At 46.1% G+C, this 25,943-nt stretch overlaps 3 protein-coding genes across 4 annotated transcripts in view; 2 read left to right on the top strand and 1 right to left on the bottom strand.

Moving 5' to 3' along the window:
• The first annotated feature begins 273 nt into the window (after nt 1-273).
• Nucleotides 274-14,914, top strand: LOC133028853 (atlastin-2-like). 2 transcript variants are annotated; one of them, XM_061095884.1, is made up of 14 exons: nt 274-350; nt 4,527-4,792; nt 6,050-6,181; nt 6,262-6,366; nt 6,490-6,540; nt 8,071-8,127; nt 8,287-8,379; nt 8,605-8,743; nt 9,773-9,900; nt 11,199-11,255; nt 11,445-11,516; nt 11,621-12,052; nt 12,505-12,519; nt 12,663-14,914. In XM_061095884.1, exons 1-14 carry the CDS (start codon nt 287-289, stop codon nt 12,771-12,773), a joined length of 1,722 nt encoding a protein of 573 aa, XP_060951867.1. In that variant the 5' UTR covers nt 274-286; the 3' UTR covers nt 12,774-14,914. The 2 variants fall into 2 exon arrangements, with proteins under 2 accessions (XP_060951867.1, XP_060951873.1); XM_061095890.1 differs by lacking the exon at nt 12,505-12,519.
• A 1,445-nt stretch (nt 14,915-16,359) lies between these two features.
• LOC133028887 (tripartite motif-containing protein 16-like) lies at nt 16,360-18,704 on the bottom strand. Its single transcript, XM_061095925.1, has one exon. It carries the CDS (start codon nt 18,702-18,704, stop codon nt 17,031-17,033), a length of 1,674 nt encoding a protein of 557 aa, XP_060951908.1. The 3' UTR covers nt 16,360-17,030.
• Nucleotides 18,705-19,930: 1,226 nt separating this feature from the next.
• LOC133028787 (serine/threonine-protein kinase MARK1-like) overlaps nt 19,931-25,943 on the top strand; it is a 14,698-nt gene continuing 8,685 nt past the window's right edge. Inside the window, exons 1-3 of the mRNA XM_061095825.1 lie at nt 19,931-20,132; nt 23,202-23,405; nt 25,700-25,753. Coding sequence (XP_060951808.1) covers nt 20,082-20,132; nt 23,202-23,405; nt 25,700-25,753 — 309 coding nt within the window. The 5' untranslated portion in view covers nt 19,931-20,081. The remainder of the gene's footprint in view (nt 20,133-23,201; nt 23,406-25,699; nt 25,754-25,943) is intronic.

Below are 25,943 nucleotides of genomic sequence, written 5' to 3' on the forward strand. Positions count from 1 at the left end.
ATCTATCTATCTATCTATCTATCTATCTATCTATCTATCTATCTATCTATCTATCTATCTATCTATCTATCTATCTATCTATCTATCTATCTATCTATCTATCTATCTATCTATCTATCTATCTATCTATCTATCTATCTATCTATCTATCTATCTATCTATCTAACCGTTAGCATTAGCTGTGGATGCTAGCGGCTCGCTAGGCAGGGGGCGGGGCCTGGACCCTGTATTTAGCGCCGCTCGGCTCGTGTGACGTCAGAGCGGTCCGCCAGCAGCAGCAGGAAAGATGGCGGCGGAGGAGGAGACGAGGCTGAAGCAGCGGAACCACAAGAACAGCATCTTCTCCGAGGGTGAGTGGGACCCGGGACCCGGGCCGGTGGGGGACTGGGACCCGGGCCGGTGGGGGACCGGGACCCGGGCCGGTGGGTGACTGGGAGCGGGGCTGGGAGCGGGGACAACCCGGGATACGTGACCTCCGCCTCGGGACGGGTTTGAAACGACACCGCGGCTCCGCTCCGTCGAGCCGCCTCATCTGTACCTCTGGGTCCGGGCGGGGAATCGAACCCCCGGACCCGCGTCCCTCCTGGGGCCCGGGCAGCTCATCCCCCCCCCGGTGTGTGGTCCCGGAGCCGCTGTTAGCCGCTAGCTGCTAGCCGCTAGCTGCTAGCAGAGCTGCTCACCTGAATGTGTGTTTGTTGTTAGCACTGTGCTAACAGCTGCTAGCCTCCTCGAGCTAACCCGTTATTGTCCCGTCAGCTGAGAGACTGTCAACAGCGAGCTAGCATCGTTAGCATCGTTAGCTGGGTTAACGGCACACGGGCTTTAAACGCTAGCTAGCTTCTGTTAGCCTTAACTTCTCCTCAGTGGAACACGAGGACTGAAGATTCAGAAATTGAGCCAATTAATTCTAATTCCTGTAGATAACGGTTCATAAGGCTTCATTCAGAATCTTAACCTAACGTCTGTGTTTGTTATCCCTCTGGTCCGCGGTGGTTCTGTTTCCTGTCGAACATGCAGAGCTTCTGATCGATAGAGACTCGTTTTATAATTCCACACGTTTCAGAGTTCTGTTGTTTCTCTCTTTACCCTGGTGGAACAGAACCGACTCATGAAGCTGCATCAAGTTTCTACATCACTGCTTGAGAGTCCTGGTGTTCACCACAGTGGTTTGTGACTCATCATATCTACAGGACCACCGGGCTTTACCTGCTGTGGTGCTGGTTTACAAACTGTCTGAAACCTTCTGTGCTGGTTTCCAGTGAGTTCAACAGGAGCTCAGTGTGAACCTGCTGCTGGGACTCGACCTGTGGAGAAGAGCTGCTCACTGAGCTCAGACCAAACTGGGGCAGAACCTGAGGCGCCAGTAGTCATGTGACGCGTGTGTACTGGTGTGGTTATCCTCTTATTCCCCAGTCACATGTTCAGCTCTATTCTGATCATTGAATGAGGACAAAGTTGCTGTAAGACCCGACACTCACTGAGCGTGTTGATGGGAGTCGGGTCAGATTCTGTACCAGAGCTTTGCCTTTAATGTCTTTTTTAATTCAAGGACACAAGTTGCTTCTAGACATGAGCTGGAGTCTGGATGTGTTCCTCTCATGTTCTGGACGTGAGGACACATGTCTGAGTCAGTGTCTCTGGACATGTTCTGGATCTTCTGGTAAAATGTGTGTAACATGTCAGAGTGAGTCCATGTGAGGAACCAGCAGGACAATGTGTGGAAGCTTCCCAGAGAGCGAGTGGACGTGATGATCTCATGATGAAGAGGAGGAGCCGGACACGTAGAAGACGAAGACGTCCACTTGGAAACACGAGGAGATTCCAGATCTTCTGGTGATGAGGCCGACGCCGTGTGGAGGAGCTGGAAACAACAACACTGATCTGTCCACAGCAGAGTTTATACGTCAGGTCCCGCCTCCTGCTGCTCTACAGGCTCCGCCCCTCACCTGGTATTCCCACATGTTCTTGTTGGTGTGAACGAGTCAGACCCGGACATTCTCTGGAAACTGCTGCTGTTGTTCTCCACAGTCCAGGTTCATGTTTTAGGTTTGCGCTCTTCAAACTTTGTTATGACTAAGTTAGTAGTTTAAAGTGAGAATCCATGAATCCATAGGCCAGCGCCACCTGTTGGATAAGCAAGAAAATTAGCTTGTTAACTATCGTGGTCGTGTTTGTTAACAAATGTCGGGAACTTAAATGGGTCAAACATGACCTGATGATCCACTGTAGAACCGGACTCATAAATATCAGCTGATATGAGCCTGTAACAGACACTACAACTTTTATAGAATAAATGATGCAGAAAAGATGTGTATAGATACATATGACATCAAATGTTCTCTTCATTCACGTTCTATATATTTGGCTCTGGGTTTTTTTTATACTCTTGTTATAAGAATTTATGATAAAAAACTTTGTTAAGACATCTCCAGGAATCATTGACAATTCTATTTATATTATATATATATATATATATATATATATATATATATATATATATACTTTTTGTTTTACTCCAGACTCTGACCTTAGTGGAGTTTTATTTTTCTTACCAGAGATAGAATCATTTCATGAAGTTGAAGGACACTGCTGCTGTTTAAACATCTGGACCCAGTTTGAGCAGAGGTCAGCGTTCTGTGGATGTTGATATGAAGTGTGGTCTCAGTCCAAAGCAGAACAACAACTGAGCAGAACATCCGTCTGTGCTCTAACAATTAAGACTGAATGATCCACTGTCAATCAATTCTCTGCTCATCAATGCTTCCTGTGCACTTTCAACTGAAATCTGATGCGTCACCGTTGTTCCACCACGAGCCAACGTGTGGATGGGCCTGGCTTTGCTTAACAGAAGTTTCCTGATGTCGTCTCAGGAGCTCAGGAGAGAGGAAACTTCAGGAGAATCTGCAGGTTTACAGTAAATAGAAGAGTCTTGAGTCGGTGGATTCCCGGGGTCAGGTCCACCGTGGACTAATGAAGCGTTCTCCTTATAAGGCAGAGGTCTTGTGGTCACTGATCTGCAGCTCTGGATGATTCAAAGTCATATTTGACTCTATGGATGAATTTCACCTCGGGATTCTTTTTGAGCCAGTTGTCATCTTGAAAAAATAGCTTGAGTTGCTGTGTGTCAGGTTGAGGATTGGACGTGATGCTACTCACTGGAGTGGACGCCATGTGATGAAGATGGATGACACGTCTGCACATCTCCCAGTATCCAGGAATCTGATTCTTTTATTAAAATAAAACGAGATGCTGTAGTCCGTCACTGTTGACGTTCCTTTACATCCAGGGGAGAATGTAAATGAAGAGCAGGGAGACGTTTTGGGGCGATGAAGATGATGATGATGATGATGTGGTTGAACTGCAGCGTCTCAGATGATCAGTGATCCGGTTAATTCAGTCTCTCAGTGTTCTCTCCGTCCTGTACATGACCTGCCTGAGGGGAAAGTCTCTCCTCCAGAACGAAGAGGAAACAAAGAGGGAAGCTGAAACAACATCACTCCATCTTTCTAAAAACAATCTCGTCTGTTCTCTTAATATTTTAGTTGTTTTACTATTAATCACTATCATGGCCAAATGTTATTAAGTTAATCGTGTGAGAGCATCACTGACACTGAACTGGTTAAACTGAAGTATGTCACGTGATTAACAGTGGAGATGAGACCATATCAATCATCAAAAGCAATGTATCACAAGTCCAACACAAGTTGATGTGTAAACACACTGAGGAGGTTTAACACATTTGATCGACTGCAGATTTTTTTTCAATGAGTTTACAAACACAAAGTAAACTCCAGTATCTGATTGTGGACGTGGCTGCAGGTCAGAGGGAGACGGAGGACGAATGGTGCGATGCTGAATGTGTGTCTGTCCGGATCTTGAAGCAGCAGCGAGCCACTGAAGTGTTTTGAGTTGTGTGCATAACTCGACTTGCAGTTGTTGTACCAGAAACCTCGTGCAGCAGATATTGTGTCCCGGGTGTCATGGGCCTGACAGAACGCAGGATAACCATCTTTTGTTTTCATAATCGTTTGCAGCAGTAATTGATTTCCACTTATCACCCGACCCTAGAGCAGAGCTGTGATGTAGAGTGAAGTAAGAAAAGTCTCTGCTCATCCTGACTGGTTTATCTGTGCTGAAGCTGCTTATGATCAACTGGGTGGTTTTTATAACTTTTATTGAATGTATCTCTGCACATCCCTCGGCCCTCAACACAAACCAAGTGTGAAGCTCATCCAATGTTCCCCTTGAGATGTGGCTTCCACAGACCGTGACTTCTGGAAGAAGTAGGCTCAGTAATCCCCAGTTCCAGGTCAGATGCAGCAATGTTGCTTTGGTCTGAAATCTGGTGTGAAGTAACTTGAAACCAGCTCGTGGCTCCTGTCTGATCCCGGGTCAGCGAGGATTCTGGATCTGGATACAGATGGATTCAGAAGTGTGTAGTTTAACAGGAACTTGCCGTTATCAAGATGACACGTTATTGAGACTTCAGCTTTTAGTCTGGAGTTTAACATCTTTCTCCTTCTCAGATGGCCACAGGTTCACAGCAGACACGTCCCAGATGAGGCCTGAGGAGGAAGACGACCTGCCGCAGGCGGGCAGAGCGCGGCCCATTCAGATCGTGGTCGCTAACGAGGAGGAGCACTCGTTCACGCTGCAGGAGGAGGTGCTGGAGCGGCTGCTGCTTCAGGAGGAGGTGCAGGACCTCCACGTGGTCGTCGTCTGTGTGGCTGGAGCATTCCGCAAGGGCAAGTCCTTCCTGCTGGACTTCATGCTGCGATACATGTACAAGCAGGTACTCAAGGAACTGGAGGAAACAGAAAGTCTCTGTTAAGTTATATAAACATTTCAATTGTGTTGATGGTTCAGTTTTTAATCTGAATTCTCCTCAGACGTCGTCTCCTCCAAAACAAACCACTGATTCACTCCAGTGAATAAAGCAGCTTCATGTTCAAACTGTTTCTCTGACTCGTCTCTGATTGGCTGAGAGTCGAACTGCAGCTGATTTAAGATCCAGACGTTTCTCTTTCCGCTTCGGACATTGAGTTAAAAACCACAGATCTAAAGTGTATGGTTAAACATGTGACTTCAAACTGGGTAAACACTCACTTTGAAGACGCATGAACAAAGTGGGTATGACGCCACCAACAGGCAACCGAATGAAATGACTCTTTTTCCTTGATTTGAAATTACAGATTTCTGCAGGTTTGAAAATATAAGGAACTCAACTGAGCTACAACTCTGGAAGTTTTCAGACAAGTTGTAAAAACATGAATCTTTCTCAACCTTTCCTTCAATCATAAAAGTCACAGATCACTGTATCAAATTATCATCCACCTTTTCATTTGACCTGGGGGACACTGGTATTGTTCCAGGTGACTTCCTGTCGCTGCAGCAGAGTGAAACGACCCAGGAGAAGTGTTTCTGTTTGAAAGGTTCCACGGTGCAGAGTTTAGAATCCGTGACTCAACCTTCGCTCCTTGTTAATCTGCAGTAAGCACAGGAACAGCCTGCAGCGTTTCACCACACGGGAAAGAGGATTTCACTCCAGCACAATGTCTGCTCTGTGGCCTCCAGCTGCAGGGCGGCTGTGTGCTGCTTATCGCACAGAAAGACCATGTTTATGTGTGAAATGATCACACGCACCCTTGTTATGAAGGGACTGAACTGTGCAACAAGGACTCAGTCATGTTTTAGCTGATTAACATACTTCATGTACGAGGGTCATTGACTGTGAGAAGCTTTTTTCTAAACTGTTGAAGCTTTGTACAAGTTCATCAGTGTGAGAAATTACTTTTGATCAGGGACAAAGCAACATTTGATCTATTCAGATTTATAGAAAATATAATTTATTACAATACCTTGACCCTGTAATATGACATAAGATGTACCACAGGAAAGGTTCATGTGTAAACTCCCCTCTATCTTACAGTATCAAACCAGTGAAGCAGTGATTTGTCTCATTGAGATCAAACTGATTTGAATCTGACACCTGTCTTTAAACCGTGTTGTAAACTTCTCCCCCTCCTCCTCTGTCCCCCCCCCCCCCCAGTCCAGCTCCTGGGTGGGCAGCGAGGACGAGCCTCTGACGGGCTTCACCTGGCGTGGCGGCTGTGAGAGAGAGACCACCGGCATCCTGGCCTGGAGCGAGGTGTTTGTGGTGGAGAAACCAGACGGCTGCAAGGTTGGTTCACGGGCCGCCGCCGCCGTCCACTTTGTCATGTGATGATGTGATGACGTGATTGTGCGCTTTTGTTGTTGCAGGTTGCAGTTCTACTAATCGACACACAGGGGGCATTTGACAGCCAATCAACTATTAAAGACTGTGCCACTCTGTTCGCTCTGAGCACCATGACCAGCTCCGTCCAGGTCAGCTGCTGCACAACTATTGATTTATTAAAAATGAATCATGTCAATGATCATCGTCACCACTCGGGCTGCGTCTTCTTATACTTTAAAGAGATAACGGCTCAATGCTTGTTTGTGTTTTAGGTTTACAACTTGTCCCAGAACGTCCAGGAAGACGACCTGCAGCACCTTCAGGTCGGTATCAGCCGGATGCTTTCACTTGATTTTAATTTACTGAAGGATCTTAACAATAACAAACTACCTGATGTAAGCAGCTGAGAACCAGCAAGTCACGTGTTCTGTGGTGAAACCAAATCATCTGACTCTTTTAATGAGTGTTTGTCCTGTGGAGCAGCAGCAGCAGGTCGTCGGGTCCGACTCGTTCAAACAGGAACATGTGGGAACGTTCAGCCGAGGGGCGGAGCCTGTAGGGCAGCAGGAGGCGGGACATGACGTATAAACCCTGCTGTGGAAGGATCAGTGTTACAGCACATGGAAGATGGTGCAGAAGAAGCTGCTGACTCATGTTTGGTGTCATACACAGAACCTCTGGAGTTCAGGTGCTTATCAGACGAACACTAACGTTGCAGCTGCTGTTTGACAGTTTCCAGTTCTTCTTGCTCCGTAGTGAGCTGCTGCTAATTTAGATTTGAGTTAAAGTCTGAATGATCCTTTAATGAAGGACAAGTGTCGTCATGACAACTAATAAAACTCTCCATTTGTTGAAGGTTCTGCAGCAGGAGATTTTATTAAACCTGCTGCTGCTCCAGATCCTTTGTCTCAGATACTTAGTTCAGTTTCTGGTTGTTGTAATCCACCAGATTCACTTCAGCCGTTCTGTGAAAGTCGTTTTCTTTTTAAAGACACGACTGATGAGATCTGTGTCCGGATTAAACTGAACGCAGCCTTATGAGGAAGAAACTGCTCTCAAACAAAACCTGGAGAAAAATCCTCTTCCATGTTTGGGCCCAGTTCATCAGTGCATGTCCGAGCGCCTGTCAATCAAACCGAGAGGGCGGGATTTGATGATGCCACATGGTTCTGCACATGTTGGCTTCACACATGGAAACAGTTCTTGGACCAGAAGGAGGAGGATCAGTGTCAGACCTGCACTGAACTCTGGATCCTCCTGAACTGTTCGGGAGGGGGGGGGGGGGCTGTGAGAACACAAATGTTTATCTTTCAGCCCTTTAGTTGGTAAAGTGAAACCTGAAGAACACAAAGATCTCAGGATGAAGAAGAGGAGCCGGACACGGAGAAGACGAAGACGTCCACTTGGAAACACGAGGAGATTCCAGATCTTCTGCTGATGATTCGACGCCGTGTGGGAGGAGCTGGAAACAACAACACTGATCTGTCCACAGCAGAGTTTACACGTCAGGTCCCGCCTCCTGCTGCTCTACAGGCTCCGCCCCTCGCCTAGATGTTCCTGTTTGAACGAGTCGGACCTACAACCTGCTGCTGCTTCACAGGAGACATGTTGATGTCCGGGGAAACGATCCCGTTCAGATGGTTTTAACACCTGTCGTTTATATAGTTTGAGCAAAATGTGTCCTGTCTGTCTCCCATGACCTTGTGATCGGATCTCACTTCCTGCTCTATATGCAAATGATCACGTACATCATTTCTTTTCACAGAGACCAAATCATGTCTGAGTTTATAGATGTGTTTGATTATGTTGCTCAGCATTGATGATGATTGTTGATTCCATCTGTGTCTCCTCAGCTCTTCACGGAGTACGGGAGACTCGCGATGGAGGAAGTCTACGAGAAACCTTTCCAGGTAAGAGCAGCAGGTCACAGCCGAGTATTCAGATGACAAGGGGTAGAACATTTAGTTGTATATAAAGAATTGCTTCTGGAGTCTTATCTTCTCCGTAAGTTTTCTAATCTGGATGAAGTCGTAGAATCCAGATCCTGAATCCGTAACCTGTGTTTTCAGACTCTGATGTTCCTGATCCGAGACTGGAGTTACCCGTACGAGCATCCGTATGGTTTGGACGGAGGAATGAGTTTCCTGGAGAAACGGCTGCAGGCAAGTGAACTACTTCATTTATTAAGTATCACAATAAATGACCTGTGCTGAAAAGTGCAGTTTAATGTCTGCATTAAACTGCTTCCTGTGAGAAGAGGGCAGAGCAGAGGGTCTTCCGCCCTGTGGGAAGCTTCTGAAGTCTTTGGGACGGACAGAGGATCCGTCCCTGGAGACGGTCTCAGACTCACGAGTCCGAGTGAAGCTAACGTGAGCGTGTGTGTCCAGGTGAAGCAGAACCAGCACGAGGAGCTGCAGAACGTCAGGAAACACATCCACTCCTGCTTCTCAAACATCGGCTGCTTCCTGCTGCCTCACCCCGGCCTCAAGGTCGCCACCAACCCTCAGTTCGACGGCCGGCTCAGAGGTAACCTGAACCCCAACCCCAACCCCATCCCCATCCCCAACCCCATCCCCAACCTGAACCCCATCCCCAACCTGAACCCCAACCCCAACCCCATCCCCAACCCCATCCCCAACCTGAACCCCATCCCCAACCTGAACCCCAACCCCAACCCCAACCCCAACCTGAACCCCAACCCCAACCCCATCCCCAACCCCATCCCCAACCCCAACCCCATCCCCAACCTGAACCCCATCCCCATCCCCAACCCCAACCCCAACCCCAACCCCATCCCCAACCCGTCCAGCGGTACCGTGGTGAATCTGAGGAGTTAATACATTTAAACAAGTAAAGACCATCTAACACATGAGGCTTCTCTGAAGAGCTGAGAGAATCACCAACTCAGGACTTTCTCAGCCTCTGAAGCAGAAGGAGACATGAAATAAAAAGATTTGACATATTAAACATTTGGCTTCAGTGACTTTCCACTAGAGATCATGAACTTTAAGAAAAAACTCTAAAATCAGCAAACTTGTCTTTCCTCATCCAAACGTCTGATTCTTGGTCGGCAGGTTTTCAGAAACTGTCTTGGTCTGAATCTTTTGTTTTAATCAATGAAATTCTGCTGTAATCTGTTATATACACGTCCCGGCTGAGGCCAGGGGAGGATCATCATAGAGTTCCCAAAGGCTTCATCATGTTTCAACTCCACTTTAGGCCATAAAAACTGTCAGACAGCTTTAAAAACAACAATATTATATCTTAACAAAATATACACAAATACTACATGTATTTTCTGTGTTGATTTGATGTTTCACTGAACTCATAAAGAAATCATCCGAAGCAGAATCTTGCTCTTCTGAACTTAAATTGATCAATCTTTAAAATCTTTGCGGGGTTGAATATTTCTGATTTTAGCTGTAAATTAATATAAAACATGACCCGTCTCCTGCGGCTCTAAAGGGAGAATCACACGTTTTCATGTACGTCAGGTTTAATGTTCTCAATCACTGGTTCTGAAGCAGTCGGATGTTTAACGTCTCTGTGTCTCAGATATCGATGAGGAGTTTAAGAAGGAGCTGATCAACCTGGTCCCGACGCTGCTGTCGCCAGAGAACCTGGTGGAGAAGGAGATCGGAGGAGTGAAGATCACCTGCAGAGACCTGCTGCACTACTTCAAGGTGACTTCTCCTGTTTTACTTCAGATTACAGATTGTTGCTCAATAAGAAAACACGATTGTAAATTTACTGATTAGGGCCCGAGCACCGGGAGGCCCTATTGTATTATGAAGGATTTGTTTTTCCCTTTTTGGATTTTTCAGGCCGAGACGCTCAAATTCTTACCAAAGTTTGCAGGAAATTCAAAACTCTAAAAAATGAATTGTGTTCTGGAGTAATTTCAAATGGGCTCAACAGCGCCATCTAAGGGAAAGCCCCTGTTAGCTTTCACCGATCTTCACAAATCATAGCCCAGGTGTATCATGACTAGACAAAAAGAAAAAGTCCAGAGGTGCAATGGGGAAAAACACAACAGGAAGCCCGCCATTTTGGATTTAGTGGCCATTTTGGGCGTTTTCTAAAAATCAACTTCATATGGACACGAGTGTCCTCACAACAAGACGGAGATATTTATAAACTACCTCGAATTTCGAGTTTTCATCAGACGGTGTGACCGTGGAGCGGCGTAAAAGTTTGATTACACGCCATGACTAACAAATAAGTCTGAACTTGTCCTTGGGCTTTCATTCGTTCAACTCCAAGTTCTGTGACTCATCTCAACAAGATGGAGACATAAACCACCTCAGTATAAATGATTTCATCACACGGCGTGACGTGGCGTTTTGATGATTCGCCAAAATAAGAGGGATTTATTATAACTCCTCTGTGCATCGTTCTTTCAGCCTCAAACCTCATTCACACATTCACAGTCCCGCCCTGAGCAGATCCATATCAATATTGACTCATTACAGCGCCACCTGCTGGCGACAGGAAGTGACATGTTTTAAACTTTGATGAACCGCTCTTGGCTGCTTTACAATATACAGCTATAAAAGAACACTTCAAAGGATTCATTAAGCAAATAATTCTTTGTTGTCAGTTTGCTTTAATGTCACAGTGTCATAATCTCTAGATGTCTTTGATGTAAAGATGACAAACGTTTACAATCTGAAGAGAGAAGAGCGTTTTTGACCTGAACTGATCTATTAGTCTAGTATAGAGATAGCGACAGCACCACCTGCTGCCAAAAGGAGGTAAGTCTCGTTTTAAAATTAAATTCGATTTAGATAAAGTTTTCACTGTGGGGTCTAACTCGATGAGATGGATTGTGATGTTTGATTAGTGAGCGTGGTCCAGCAGGAAGTGAAGCGTTTGTCCTGCCGCCGTGCGATTGGTCATCGATCGCTCTCCACACAACGTGAACTCGTTCAGCTTGTTTTCATTCCTCCACATTCTATCGTTCATGTTTGTTGTTTTTCAGGCTTACATGAAGATCTACCAGGGGGAGGAGCTTCCTCACCCAAAGTCAATGCTGCAGGTCAGTTCAGCTGATTCTCGTCAGACTGTGAAAGATCATATCAGACGACTTTATTGACTAAATACATTTTTTAAATGTTTTTTTTCTTGCCGAGTTTATTTCTCACTATGGTTCAAATGTTAGAATGAGAATTAGAGTTTTATTATCAACCATCAGATGAGACTTAACGTTCTGTTCATCTGTTGCCAGGCAACAGCTGAGGCCAATAACCTTGCAGCTGTAGCAGGAGCCAAAGACATGTACAACAAGAGCATGGAGCAGGTACACACTCACACACTCACACACACACACACAGACACACACATCCAGTTGTGCGAGACTTTAAATGAATTGTTGCGTTACCTTGTGTCGTGTGCTGCTCTCAGGTGTGTGGTGGAGATAAACCCTACATGTCCCCGACGGAGCTGGAGCGCCGTCACGTGGAGCTGCGGCAGGCGTCGGTGCGACACTTCCGCTCCGTTAAGAAGATGGGCGGTGAGGAGTTCTGCCGGCGCTACCAGGAGCAGCTGGAGGCGGAGCTCGACGAAGCTTGCGCCAACTTCAACAAGCACAACGACGGCAAGAACATCTTCTTTGCTGCACGGACACCGGCCACGCTGTTCGCTGTCATGTTCATCATGTACGTGGTGTCGATGGTCACGGGGTTTGTGGGCATCAACTCGGTGGCCACTGTGTGCAACCTGCTGATGGGCGTGGCTCTGGCGGCGCTCTGCCTCTGGGCCTACGTCAAATACTCAGGAGAGTTCCGTGAGGTGGGAGGAGTCATCGACCAGGTTGCTGAAACCCTCTGGGAACAGGTGAGAGGTGGATTCATTTCAACTTTATTAACAAAGTGTGAGGAAGTGCTTCCACTTATGTTTTCATCTTTTATGAGAAACTTAAATCTGTAAATTCAATTCTCCAGTGAAACGGTTCTGTTTGATTCCTCATTTATGTGTCTGGTAAAAACATGAAGCTAACGAGGAACTGTCGTGGTCGTTGATTGGTCGTTCACAGCAGCCAATCGAGTGGACAGTAACCAGGAGGAAGTTAAAGACTCCGGGAAGCTTTCTGATTGGTTGTTAAACAGGAAGAGAAAAGACAAAGATTTTAGATATAAAAATACCCGGGTGTTGGTTTTATAACCAGAGAGAAATGAAGAGTAAACACAGGATAGATTGAAGTTTATCTCCAATATCCAGCAGCAAACTTCTGACAGAATTTCTGATTGTTCCTTTTATTCTGTCCTTTATTTCCTCTCTGCTTCCAGAGGACTCCACGGAAGGTGAGCTCCTCAGGGACGTGTCTGTGCGTCCCATGTGTGTTGTGGTGTCTGTGTGTTGAGTCTCGTCCTCCTCCGGCTCGTTCACTCGCTCTGACCTTCTCCCTCTCTCCCTCTCTCCTTCTCCCTCTCTCCCTCTCCTCAAGGTTTTCTACAAACTCTTCGAGGTGGCTCGGAGTCGAGTCCCGTTGGGAAGCCTGATCCCGGTGCCCCGCCCCCGACTCGCCTCAAACAACAACGTCAAGAAGAAAAACTAGCAGCTCGCGTCTTCGGTCATGTTTTATTCACCCCCCCCCCACCCCCACCCCTCTCTCGCTCTCTCTCTCTCTCTCTCTTCCGCTGTACAGTTTGGAAACGGCGTGCTTAGGACGTCTGAGGCGTGTGAATCAGTTTTTGTTCCCAGTGTAGATGAGGGTTCCTCGCCGCGCCGGCTGTAGGTGTCGGGATCGCTGTAGACCCAGATGTATTTAGTGGGCGGGGTTAAGGTGTTATTGTGGGAGGGGCCATTATTCTGTCACCGCGTCATCGCAGGTGTGTTCACCTGTCGACTTTTACAATTCCCGTTTATGTGAATGTACGAATGAAGAGCACGACCACCGTCCCTCCTCCTGTCGTCTGGCGCCGGGCGGCGTCGGGAGGAGGAGTCACAACCAAAGTTTACAGCTTTACTCAGTTCAACAGGCGACAAACAGACGAATGGTTTCCAGGGCAACGAGGACGGTTCGGTTTCAGGAAACGTTTTTCTTTCTCACCCAAAATCAGAAACTGAGTCTGTGAAGGTTTGATTAGAGTTTAATAAAGTTAAACTCTAATCAAACCTTCACAGACTAGAGACACTTTACTCTCAACTGCATGTGGGGAAAAAAATGTATTCATTCAAATATTCATTATCTCAGTCTTCTTCAGTGAAGATGAACTCGTTCATGCAGTGGTCCCTTTTCAGCCCTGCAGTTTTATATTAATACTAAAATGGAAAATATATAATCAGGTACAGTTTAGTTGGATCATTAGTGTTACATGAGCATTGAGCATTTTGAATTTGATCAAATATTCTTAAAACTAAGTACTTAATATAAATTAGGAAGTGACTTCACATAAAAAGCAGATTTTAACTAAAGTATTTGTTTTAACGGTCTGAAGCTACTCTAAAGGTTTTTATATTTAAAGTTTCTGATTCTGGGAAAGATCTGAAGAGAAGATTTCCCCTAAAACCAGACTCGTCTCCATCAGCGTCCGTGTGATTGGACGGACGCTGATGGAGCGGCGTGCTGGCGAGACGCCGTTACCTTTAGACCAGTTTGTCGTGAGATCGCGACTTGATGATTTTCTTTTTAACTTTGATTTCTGGAATTTACCTCCATGTTTTTGTGTTTACCTGAGAGATTTCACAGCACTTAGTTTGCGAGACGTTGTGACGGACGTGGAGCTCGTGTGCGTGGCGTTGGAGGCGGAGTCGACTGAGACGAGGGACAAAAGGTTAAAACCTTCCCCGCTGCTCCGCCTCTGAGCACCAGACTGACAACGATCCTCGGATCTCAAGAAGACACTGCGATAAGTTTGCATATTTATGAAAATGTTGAACAATTTCTTCTTTCCTGTGAGATCATTTTGGCTTTTAAACATTTCCTTTAAACTGGTTGTTGGTCTTAAAAGTTCTGACTTCTGGGGTTTCAGAGTAAAATCCTTTTTAGTTTCTTCCTCCGGTTCATCTGTAGATAATATTAAATTATTGAACTTGAGTGTTGTTCCCTCTCTCGTCATTCCTCCTCCTCCTCCTCTTCCTCCTGCTCCTCTTCCTCATGAACCACCACCTCTGTTTTTAAAGCACCAGGAAGTTGTTTTAGTACAAACACTAAATATCCAGTTGATGCTCGTTCTCACTGTTTCACATTTCATCGCCACAATCCGTTAATCGATGACTGAAAGGTTCAATCCCGACTTTGACCTCAGCTCATGGGGTCGGAGGTCGTCCCCTTGTTTTGCTGAATCATCATCATTCCATCCACATCACCACCGTGTGCTTTTTGTTTTTGTACAGTTTAGTTTTTTACAGCCTCATCCGCGCACAGGGCATGTGTATGAAATCTATACATATATAAATATAAATTTTCTAGACCTTTTTGTAGCTGGAAGAACGACGGTCAGGTGGTAGAACCAGATTCAGCTCCCTGGATGTAAAGGAATGCTTTCGTGATTTGTGGATATGTCTAATAAATTCCTTTTTTATAAATATATTTGTAAATTTAATCTTACATGAGCACTGCGATTCCACCCCCTGCTGGCAAAGAATGTTTATAATCAGGATTTCTTTCTCTCTTTTCGTCATATGTTGCATTTTAAAGTTATTTTTCGTTAATTTATTTTTCAGTATGATATTAAACCAAACTCCTACAACACAGAGTGCTGCCTGTCTCTTTTATTTTTATCTTTTTAAATGTGCATGTTTGGAAATGTATTTATTCGCGATTATAGTTCATTGGCAAGAACTATACACGTCTAAAAATCTGTCAGAATTTTTTTTGCTCCTAGACAAATTTTGGAGAAAAATTGTGTCCTACTTTCCCGTAAATATTTTGTGTATTTAATTATTCATAATGTGCTGTATTTTCATCGAGGTAAAAAACTTCTGCAGACTCAAACTTTCCACCTCAAAATTTTCTTTAAATCTTTTTAGAATGTTGAGCATTTCCACTCGATCTTTTATGCACAAATTCTAAATAATTAATGTAAACAGTTAATATACGTGATTAGTTCGTCATCAGATTAACAAACGGCTACAGAAAGGTGATGTTATTAATAACACATTTTATTGATAGGAGCCTTTCACAGCCCTCAAGGTCACTTTACACGGCAGATAAACAACACAAGCAGTGAATAAAGTTTTAACAGATTTACATGTGATTTAAAAATGGAGACAGTCAGTGTTGTGAAGGTCTGGTGGGAGGAAGCCTCGGGGGGGCAGAGCGGCTGAAGGCTCTTAGATGCCATGGTGGACAAGCGGGCAGGTGCTACAAGGTGAATGCAAGAAGAAGATCTGAGGATTGTTAGCATTTAGCAACTAAAGATCCAGATGTTTCTCTCAGGAGGTGGAGGAGACCAAACATGGAACAAGAAGTGAGAGAACAGGAAATCATTTTGACCTGATGTCGGCACCAGGTTGTTTAGTTGAGTCACGTCAGCGGCTCCAGCGTCTAAAGTGATTTGAACTCATTTACAAAGATTCTGGGTAAAAATGAATTGTTTTCAAAAATCTCTGACTCAGCTTCGTTCGACCACAGAAACAAACCATGAAACATCCAGACTCTGAAATGTGTTTTACTTACTTACTACTTTACATTTGATCTTAGTGAATATAGGAGTCGTTTCAACTGAGTTTTCATGACAACATTTCACCTTAATATTTTATTTCAGTGGAGGTGCAGCGGAGCCGTGACGCCACCAGGGGGCAGCACAACACAAACTTGAGAATCAAACATCCACACAAAACAAAACAGTCCTGCTGAAATAAGATATTTATTATTACTGCAAAATGAGAAGATGAATAATCTGAGGCGGTCTCTCTCTCTCTCTCTCTCTCTCTCTCTCTCTCTCTCTCTCTCTGGAGATCTTCTAAGGCCCTTCAGGTGTGATGAAATCTCTCAGTCTTTGTGGAAGCTCCTTTGTCTTTCCCATGATGCACCTCACCTTGAATACCTTCATGTAAATATACTGTTACACACAAATACTACATCATGCATTTTCTGTGTTGACTTTCTGTTTCACTCAACTCATAAAGAAATCATCCGAAGCAGAATCTTGATCTTTGAAAGAAACTTTAATTAATAAATCCATGAAGTCTTTGGGGGGGGGTTGCATATTTCTGATTGCAACTGTACATACATCGTACTCTCACGGCCGTAAAACGTTAGCCTACTGTATACAGATGAACTTGGTATTAACATGAACATGGCTTCAGTGTTACAAGTCATCAACATGCTAGGTAACGACAAAGACGTTCAACAACAACACAAAGTCACAGGTTTACTTTTCAGGCAGACAATGTTCCCAACGAGCTGCATCCAGGCTCCAGCTGAGCTCGGCTGGTTCTCAACTTCCTGTTAATTCCCTGTTATCGGATAACTTCTGCAAAATAAGTGACAAAATGTCCCAAATTCCTGAGCTTAACTTCCCGTGGAAAGTTTCCAGAAAGTTTCAGGAAATGTTCCCCCCTTTTGCAACACATCAGGATCAACACAGGTTCTAAAACATCACACAACCTGATTTCTACATTGATTTAGAAAACAACAGCAACATTCGTTCTTTCAAACACATCATGTCAGTGTAATTATAGATTTCTGTCTTTACAAAGTGAGAACTAAATATGTGTGATAAAGGAAGGTCAGTGTTTGATTGACAGCTGATCTCTGTGTGGAGCAGAAACGTCACCACGACGAACTTTGATCAACAAACATGGAGACAAAAGAAGTTAAAGATTTACACACAGAATCTAAATCACTGCTTTTAATGACTCGAGTCTATTTGAGTTTACAGAACTCAGCTGTGGATTCATAACCATAAACCCTAACTCCAGCATAGAGAGGCTGAGTGAATGTGGTCTGGACTCTGTGGAGGAGAGTCATGGTGTCAGAGACGCTGTAGAAGGACAGAACACCTGCACTGTGATCCAGGTACACTCCTACTCTGGAGGACACAGGACCTGACACTGGAGTGTGGATGTTGTTGTGATAAAAGTTATAACTGTTTCTATAACAATCTAATGACCAAGATTTATCATTGTATCCAAATCCACATTCATCTGAGTCTCCTGCTCTGCTGATATTCTTGTATGTGACTGCTACATCAACTCCTCCCCCCCCCACCTCCACCTCCCAGTAACAACGTCCAGTCAGACTCTCTCTACTCAGGACCTGATCCCAAAAAGTGAATCTGTCTGGGTGATTAGAATAAGACTGATATTCTCTCGTCCATGTTACTTTTCTGTTTCCCTCAGATAATAACAGATGTTTGTGTGCTGTGTTTGGATCCAGTGTGATTTCCTGTGAATATTTTAAGAAGTCAGCTCTGGTCTCTGGCTCTGGTTGTCGAAGTAAAACATCCACTTGAGACACAATCTGTAAAATCTGTGTCTCTGTCTCACTCAGAATGTCCTGTAGTCGACCTCTGACCTGTGACACAGCTGCTGTCACGTCCTCAAAGTTCCTCAGAGGACGGAACCTGAAGCTGGATGAGTGTGTACATCCACTGAGTGGTGACAGTGAGGGGTAGTTGTGTAGAAGCTGGTTGTGATCCTCTGTGTCTGAGAGCTGCTTCAGTTCATGGACTTTCCTCTTCAGCTCAGTGAGCTCCTGCTCCAGTCTCTCCTGAAGCTCTCTGACTCGACTCACTTCAGTTTCCTGCTGGGATCTGATCTGCTGCTTCACATCAGAGCTTCTTTTCTCCAGCAGACGGATCATCTCAGTGAAGATCTCCTCACTGTCCTCCACTGCTTTATCAGCAGAGCCATTGAGGGCCTCCTCCTCCTGTCGAAGCAGCTTCACGTCTTTCTCTGTGTCCTGGACTCTCTGCTGGATTGTTTGTCTCCTCAGCCTGAGCTCTCTCTGCCTCTCAGTCCTTTCTGCTGCAGCTGACACTGTGTCGTGGTCTTTATGTTCCTCCACAGAGCAGAGATAACAGATACACTGCTGATCAGTGCGGCAGAACATCTTCATCACCTCGTAGTGACGAGAGCAGATGTTCTCCTGGAGCTTCTCGGAGGGCTCCACCAGCTTGTGCTTCTTAAATGCAGCTGACTGAAGATGAGGCTGGAGGTGTTTTTCACAATAAGAGGCCAAACAAACCAAACAGGACTTGAGAGCTTTCAGTCTTCTCCCAGTGCAGACATCACAGGCCACATCATCAGGTCCAGCATAGCAGTGATCAGCAGGAGCAGCTTGGAGTCCAGTCTTCTTCAGCTCCTCCAGTAGATCAGCTAACATGGTGTTTGTCTCCAGGACAGGCCTCGGTGTGAAGGTCTGTCTACACTGAGGGCAGCTGTAGCTTCCTCTCTCCTCCTCTTTGTCCCAGTGGGTGTTAATACAGCTCTTACAGTAGCTGTGTCCACAGACAGTAGTCACCGGATCCTTCAGTAGATCCAGACAGATCCAACAGGAGAACCTTTCTCTGTCCAGGTGATTTTCTTGCTGCTCCATTTCAGCTGCTGCCAGAGACTGTTGAAAAGTTTCACTTCCTCTGAACAGAAACAGATCTCTGCTCCTCCCTCTCTCGTTCACTTCCTGCAGTGACTCATCTCCCACAGTTCACAGCTTGTTGTTCACTGGTTCTTACACTGACACGCCTGTGAAGGGAGGAGACACAGACATGTCCTGACCGGGAGGAGCTGCTAACCCTAACCCAAAACTAAGCAAGAAAACCTCTGGAAATAACAAATACAAACTCACTCAACGAAGAATGAAAAACCAACAAAGAACAATAAAGGTTAAGTTCAGGTTAAGGTCGTCTTGACCCATACACATCACAACAATACATACACGCACACACACAACCCTAGTAGTCCTTTGTTAAAATACTGATATATATTAAAATGTGTGTGACAAACACCAGGACTACAGCTGGTCTCTCTCTCTCTCTTTGTCTTTCTTTGTCTTGACAAATAATGTGGAAGATTTTGAGAAGATGTGGTGCCTCAAGAAAGTTTTATGTTCTGTGGAAAAAGATCAGCTGGTGTTTAGTCACATTTTGGATTGAATATTGTTTTTTTTTTATTTTTTATTTTTTTATGTATCGTGTGTTTTTTCGGAATTTCAATGAGTAAATAAAAGTGTCTTGAAAAATCAAAAAAAAATCTCTCTCTCTCTATCTCTCTCTCTCTCTCTATTTAAAATGATCAGTTGCGTTCAAGGACCTTCTGGAGTTTTCAGCTTCACATATCCACGAAGTCACGCTGTGTTCAGGTGCAGTTTGAAATCTGGGAAATTAGACATTTCAATAAACTTGTGTAATTTTATGTATTTTTTAAAACAGACAAAAGTTAAACCACGTTTGGATCAGTAAAAAAACATGAACCTAAAACCATGTATTTAATTTGATGCACATTTATGATCATTTAAATCAAATTTATCTCCTTATATATATATATATAAAATACACACACACTCACACACACAAAGACACACACTATGATGTGGGTCAGCTGAGGACTCTGGGATACTTTAGCTCTGACGCCATATTTAAATGTTTTATATATGACCGGCAGATGAAACATCTGGAAGTAGCAGATGTTTGTTTCTTTAAATCCTCCTCCTCCTCCTCCTCTTCCTCCTCCGTCACCGGGCCTGTTCCGGTTCCTGTAGCCGCCGCCCCGGTCCTCTCCCTCCCTCTCTCCCTCTCTCCCTCTCTCCACCTCCACCTCCAGCCGGCGGACGCTCCTCCTGCTGAGCCCCGCTGCGGAGGCCTGGTTCCCGGGGAGATGCTGAAGCAACAGCCGCTGGAAGAGATGCTGGTCCCGGCCTGAGGAGCGGAGCAGCACCGGAGGAGCACCGGAGGAGCAGCGGAGCAGCAGCAGGAAGATGTCCGGCAGGAAGCCTCTGACCCCGGTGAGCGAGTCCGACCAGGCACCGGTGAGTCTGCTCCAGCCTGATTATTGACTATCGATCATCATCATAACGTCTTTTATTTGTCTCATTATTGACGCAGTTTTATGACGTTTTGTTATTGAAGGAGTTTAAACATGTTTAAATATCCCTGCTTCAAATGAATTATACTTTACTCTATTATTTCAATATTTCATTAAATATGAAATATTAATTATTGTTATGTATTCCTTTTAATGGCAGTGCAGTTTAATTAATTTTACTATTGGTGAGAATTTAATCAGTTTCAATATGAATTTTTATTATATTATCAATAAACATTTTATTTTGTAGGAATGGAGTTTAGGTGTTTTATATAGTGAATGGAGTTGTATTTGTTTCATTATTTAAATATTTTTTGATGTATTATTAATGTTTTTATCAAGTCTATAGTTTATTTAATATTTGATTATTATTGAAGTTTGATATAATATATGACTGATGACATTGGGATGAGCCGGTCAGATCCACAGAGTTCAGCAGAACAGAAGCAGTCGACCTCCTTCATCAACCCACGACCCCATGGTCCTCGTATCCAAACCGACATTATCAATATCACATCAGGATTTATTTCTTTATTTAGCCACATGTTAATATTGACATCATCTCACCATGTTGAAGAAGGAGGAGAACTTCCTGGATCAGCTCCTAAATACTTTATAATGAGTTCTTCCTCCATGAAACTCACGGACTCGGGTTCGGTAGTTTCTGTGAAATCCTGCTGACAGACTTTATTTGATATCACACAAACCAACCTGTTGGAAATCTTCATATTAAGATATAATAAGTGTTGCAGCTCCGTCACGTCCTCGTCACAGTTTTGATCTTTTCTCCTTCAGCAGCGACAGTCGCCTCCTGCCGTCTCTTTACTATTGATTTTTCCCAGAATACATTGCAGGATGTGACACCAGCAGCTCACTGAAGTCTATTCATCTGCATCGTGTGTAAAGTCACATTCAGAACAATCAACTTCGTCATGACCACTTTCTAATGTTCATAAACTCTTGAGCTGAACCTGTCGACTGAGCCTCAGTCACGGTTCGATTCCCAAAGAAACTCCGAGTTATGGATGTAACTGTGGTTCTATGAGTTCTGGCCGACCACCAGACGAGTCGCCTCCTGACGCTGTGGAAACACATCAGGTCACCGGCTGAAGGTCGGACCTGTAACCCTCAGAATCACTCGTCCAATTAGAGAGTCTCTGTTTCCAGGTCGACGCTCTGGTTGACCCGATGGAGGAACTTAGGAGGATCACTTCAGGTCCGACTCTCAGGGACTCAAACCGAAACATGGAGCTTCAGCCCAGCTTCAAATCCCCTGAGAGGCTTGAACACCTGTCGTCGGTCAAAGTGTTTGTTCTCCTCCATGATGAATCCTGTCACAAACCCCGCCTCCTCCATGTTAGCAGAACAAGAACAATGGGCGGGGCCTCGATACCACGGCTTCACCCCCCACAATCACCACTGCACCGAGTGTAAATGACGTCACCACCACAAGAGGGCAGCGTTCTTGTCTGAGATTGCCGCTACATCCCCTCACTTCTCTAACGGATCGTTGAGTGGTTGTGTGTTTGTCAGGTGTCGGTTCCACAGACGGTTAAGGCTCAGTTATGCTTCTCCGTGTCCGTGGCGCGCGGAGAGACGCTAGGATCCCACGGACTCTTTTTGATTTTTGCTTCTCCGACAACTTTACGTGCTGAAGACAATTCACCGCCAAACAGAAGGTGGCGCAACGGAAGACGAGCTCAGGGAAGCCTACCCCCAAATTGTGCGTAGAAGAAGTCCAAGTGTGTTTATTTTCCTGCTCCTGGCTTCCCTCACACACAGTTAACGATGGGAACTAACAATACTTAGCGCAGCGGTTCCCCGGTCTTGTTTCCGAACTGCGTTGCTAATCCCACAGCTTGGAGCTACACGGAGGCAGCTAGCTCCCCCCCCAGCTTCCACACACAGTCAGCAGGGACTCCCGATGCTAACTACTACCCAGTGTTTGCTTCTAACCTGACGGTATTATAGAAACAGTGTCATGATAGAAGTGGAATTAATGTCGCGACAGCGGGTTTTTGCGCTTTTACCACCGCAGTTAGCATGGTGGCTAGCACGCTAGCCTAGCCCGCTAGCGCCGTTTTGAAAGCTCGTTATAACCGTATGTGACCGTGCACACATGCCGTCAGTGCTCTAACGAGCCACCGTCAGCCGGACAACTCCGCTGGCTTAACACACACGTCACATTAATCGTAGAATCATAGTTGTGTTTGGGTTTATTGTGACAGGGAAGGAAACAGGAAGTTTGAGGTCCGGAAATTATGTTGTTCCGAAATGCTGTCGTTAGCGGACCAATCACAGCCAAGCTCTCCGAAGAGGGGCGTTCCTCTGTCTGTTTCTGTCCGTGTCAGTAAAAACAGAGAAGCATATATCGGCCTTCAGTGTGTGTCTCAGTGTGTGTCTCAGTGTGAGTCTCAGTGTGTGTCTCAGTGTGAGTCTCAGTGTGTGTCTCAGTGTGTGTCTCAGTGTGAGTCCCGGTCCTGAGGTGTAACAGGAGACGTGGACTCCTCCGCGGGTTCAGACGCCGTCGGACTGGTTTCTCTCATCTCCAGTTCCTCTGACAGCCCCCCCCAGCAGCAGATGATCCACTGACCCCCCCCCCCAGCAGCAGATGATCCACTGACCCCCCCCCCCCCCCCCCCCCAGCAGCAGATGATCCACTCTGCTGGTGTCCTCCTGACCTGCAGGTTCACGTGTGAAGAGGAGGACTCGTGAATCCTTCCATTAATGGATCGTCCTTCTTGAACCTGTCGTGACTCTGTTTGGATTCACGCTGATCCGGCTGCCTTGGTCACGTGGACCAATCACAGGACAGAAGCTGAGCTGGTTTCCTTCTCTCCGGTCTTCACTTCCTGCTGAAGCTCGTTCCCACGCAGCTCTTTTCTCCCAGAGCCAGATCCTGTGTTTACATGTTGATCAGCTTCAGGTCATCTCGTACAGAACCTGCTCAGAGCTCTGCTTCACTGATCCTGTTTATTAGCATCTCAGTGTGTGAATGTTCATGTCTCCTCAGGTGAAGGTCTCAGACGGACTCCCCGGGCCAGCGGCTCCGCTCCCCAAGTCCTCGAGCCGCCACGGCCTGCCGCCGGCTCGCAGCTCCGGCATGGCGCTCGCCGACGAGCAGCCGCACGTCGGCAACTACCGTCTGCTGAAGACCATCGGGAAAGGCAACTTCGCCAAAGTCAAACTGGCCCGACACTCGCTGACGGGCAGAGAGGTGAGAGAACATCACGTGGCTCAGACCCTCGTCCTTCCAGGGCTTTTATTGAAATGACATGAAGTTATTTACATGAACTTTCTACTTGGGCCCAAAAACCCGTTTTATCTGTATTTTCAGTTTTATACATTTGTAACCGAAACATTGCAAACTGAATCAGAACATCAAACAGATTAATGTCCCTCCCACTCCTGGAGGAGCTGGTTCCTCCGGGCCGGTGCTTCAGAGTGAGAAGGTCACAGAGGTGAAGGTCACACGGAGGTTCTGAGGCTCATCAGGTCTGAAACGTGAGGAAACAGAGTTTTAGAACAATCGAGTGAAGAGGATTTTATTTTTATAGAAGACAGAAAGAACTTATTTAAATCAGGTTTATTCTGCATATTAGTTTTTATATATAAATAAAGTTCAAACTAAACCGTCTCAAACATTTAGTTTACAGGAAATCAGCAGAATTTACTGGACCCTTCAAAATAAAGTGTCAAGTAATCCTGACGCAGCGTCTCTGAAAGCCTCCTCACCTCCTCACCTCCTCACCTCCTCACCTCCTACCTCCTCACGTCCTCACGTCCTCACGTCCTACCTCCTCACCTCCTCACGTCCTACCTCCTCACCTCCTCACCTCCTCACCTCCTCACGTCCTCACGTCCTACCTCCTCACCTCCTCACCTCCTCACCTCCTCACGTCCTCACGTCCTACCTCCTCACCTCCTCACGTCCTACCTACTCACCTCACCTCCTCACCTCCTCACCTCCTCACGTCCTACCTCCTCACCTCACCTCCTCACCTCACCTCCTCACGTCCTCACCTCCTAACTTCTCACCTCCTCACCTCCTCACCTCCTCACCTCCTCACCTCCTCACCTCCTCACGTCCTCACCTCCTACCTCCTCACGTCCTCACCGACTCACCTTCTCACATCCTAACTTCTCACCTCCTAACTTCTCAGGTACTCACGTCCTCACCTCCTCACATCCTCACTTCTCTCCTCCTCATGTCCTCACCTCCTCATGTCCTCATGTCCTCATGTCCTCACTTCTCTCCCCACGTCCTCACGTCCTCACCTCTTCACCTCCTCACATCCTAACTTCTCACCTCCTCACCTCCTCACCTCTTCACCTCCTCACATCCTAACTCCTCACCTCCTCACCTCCTCATGTCCTCACCTCCTCACCTCCTCACGTCCTCACCTCTTCACCTCCTCACATCCTAACTCCTCACCTCCTCACCTCCTCATGTCCTCACCTCCTCACCTCCTCACGTCCTCACCTCCTACCTTCTCACGTCCTCATGTCCTACCTCCTCATCTCCTCACATCCTCACCTCCTCACTTCTCACGTCCTCATGTCCTACCTCCTCATCTCCTCACATCCTCACCTCCTCACTTCTCACGTCCTCATGTCCTACCTCCTCATCTCCTCACGTCCTCACCTCCTCACTTCTCACGTCCTCATGTCCTCACTTCTCTCCTCCTCTCCTCACCTCCTCATCTCCTCCTGTCCTCACCTCCTCACCTCCTCACCTCCTCACTTCTCACGTCCTCATGTCCTCACTTCTCTCCTCCTCTCCTCACCTCCTCATGTCCTCATGTCCTCACTTCTCTCCTCCTCTCCTCACCTCCTCACCTCCTCATGTCCTCACCTCCTCAACTTGTCCAGAGTCCACAGGGTTAAATCAGGTTGGCGCTGCTGTGACATCATGAGCTGGAGGCGGCGGCTAAAGGGTGAATTATTAATGCTGCACACGTCAGCTGTGTGTGTGTGTGTGTGTGTGTGTGTGTGTGTGTGTGTGTGTGTGTGTGTGTGTGTGTGTGTGTGTGTGTGTGTGTGTGTGTGTGTGTGTGTGTGTGTGTGTGTGTGTGTGTGTGTGTGTGTGTGTGTGTGTGTTATTTTAAGATCCACTCTGTGAGAGGGGAAGTAGGAGCCGACCAATCAGCTGCTGTGTTTCTCTCTGGAATCGTCAGCTGGTCAGAGAAGAGACGAGCAAAAAATTCATAAACACAAACAAACAAATGATGTAAACAGGATTAAAACAAAGACTCTTTAGATCTAACAATAAAGAAACAACCATAACTCTCTGACATCATTAATCTGGATATCATCAGTTTACTGCTTCCTCAGTGTCACAGTGATCTGGAGAGATGCTCCAATCAGGAGCCAGGCAGGGGGCGGCAACAAGGTCAGGCCACTCCTCCAGCCGCTGGAGCCAATCGTGTTCAGAGGAATGAACACAAGCACAGGAGAAGGGGCGGAGCCTGTAATCAAAACTGATCAGTTAAAACGTTTCTGTTTGTGCAGGTGGCGATCAAGATCATCGACAAGACGCAGATGAACCCGACCAGCCTGCAGAAGGTGAGCACCTGTCTCACACCTCACCTGTCTCACACCTCACCTGTCTCACCTGTCTCACACCTCACATGTCTCACACCCCACCTGTCTCACACCTCACCTGTCTCACAGCTCACCTGTCTCACATGTCTCACACCCCACCTGTCTCACACCTCACCTGTCTCACACCTCACCTGTCTCACACCTCACCTGT

Source organism: Limanda limanda, chromosome 2 (genome assembly GCF_963576545.1).
Source record: "Limanda limanda chromosome 2, fLimLim1.1, whole genome shotgun sequence".
In the NCBI taxonomy this organism is placed as follows: Eukaryota; Metazoa; Chordata; class Actinopteri; order Pleuronectiformes; family Pleuronectidae; genus Limanda; species Limanda limanda.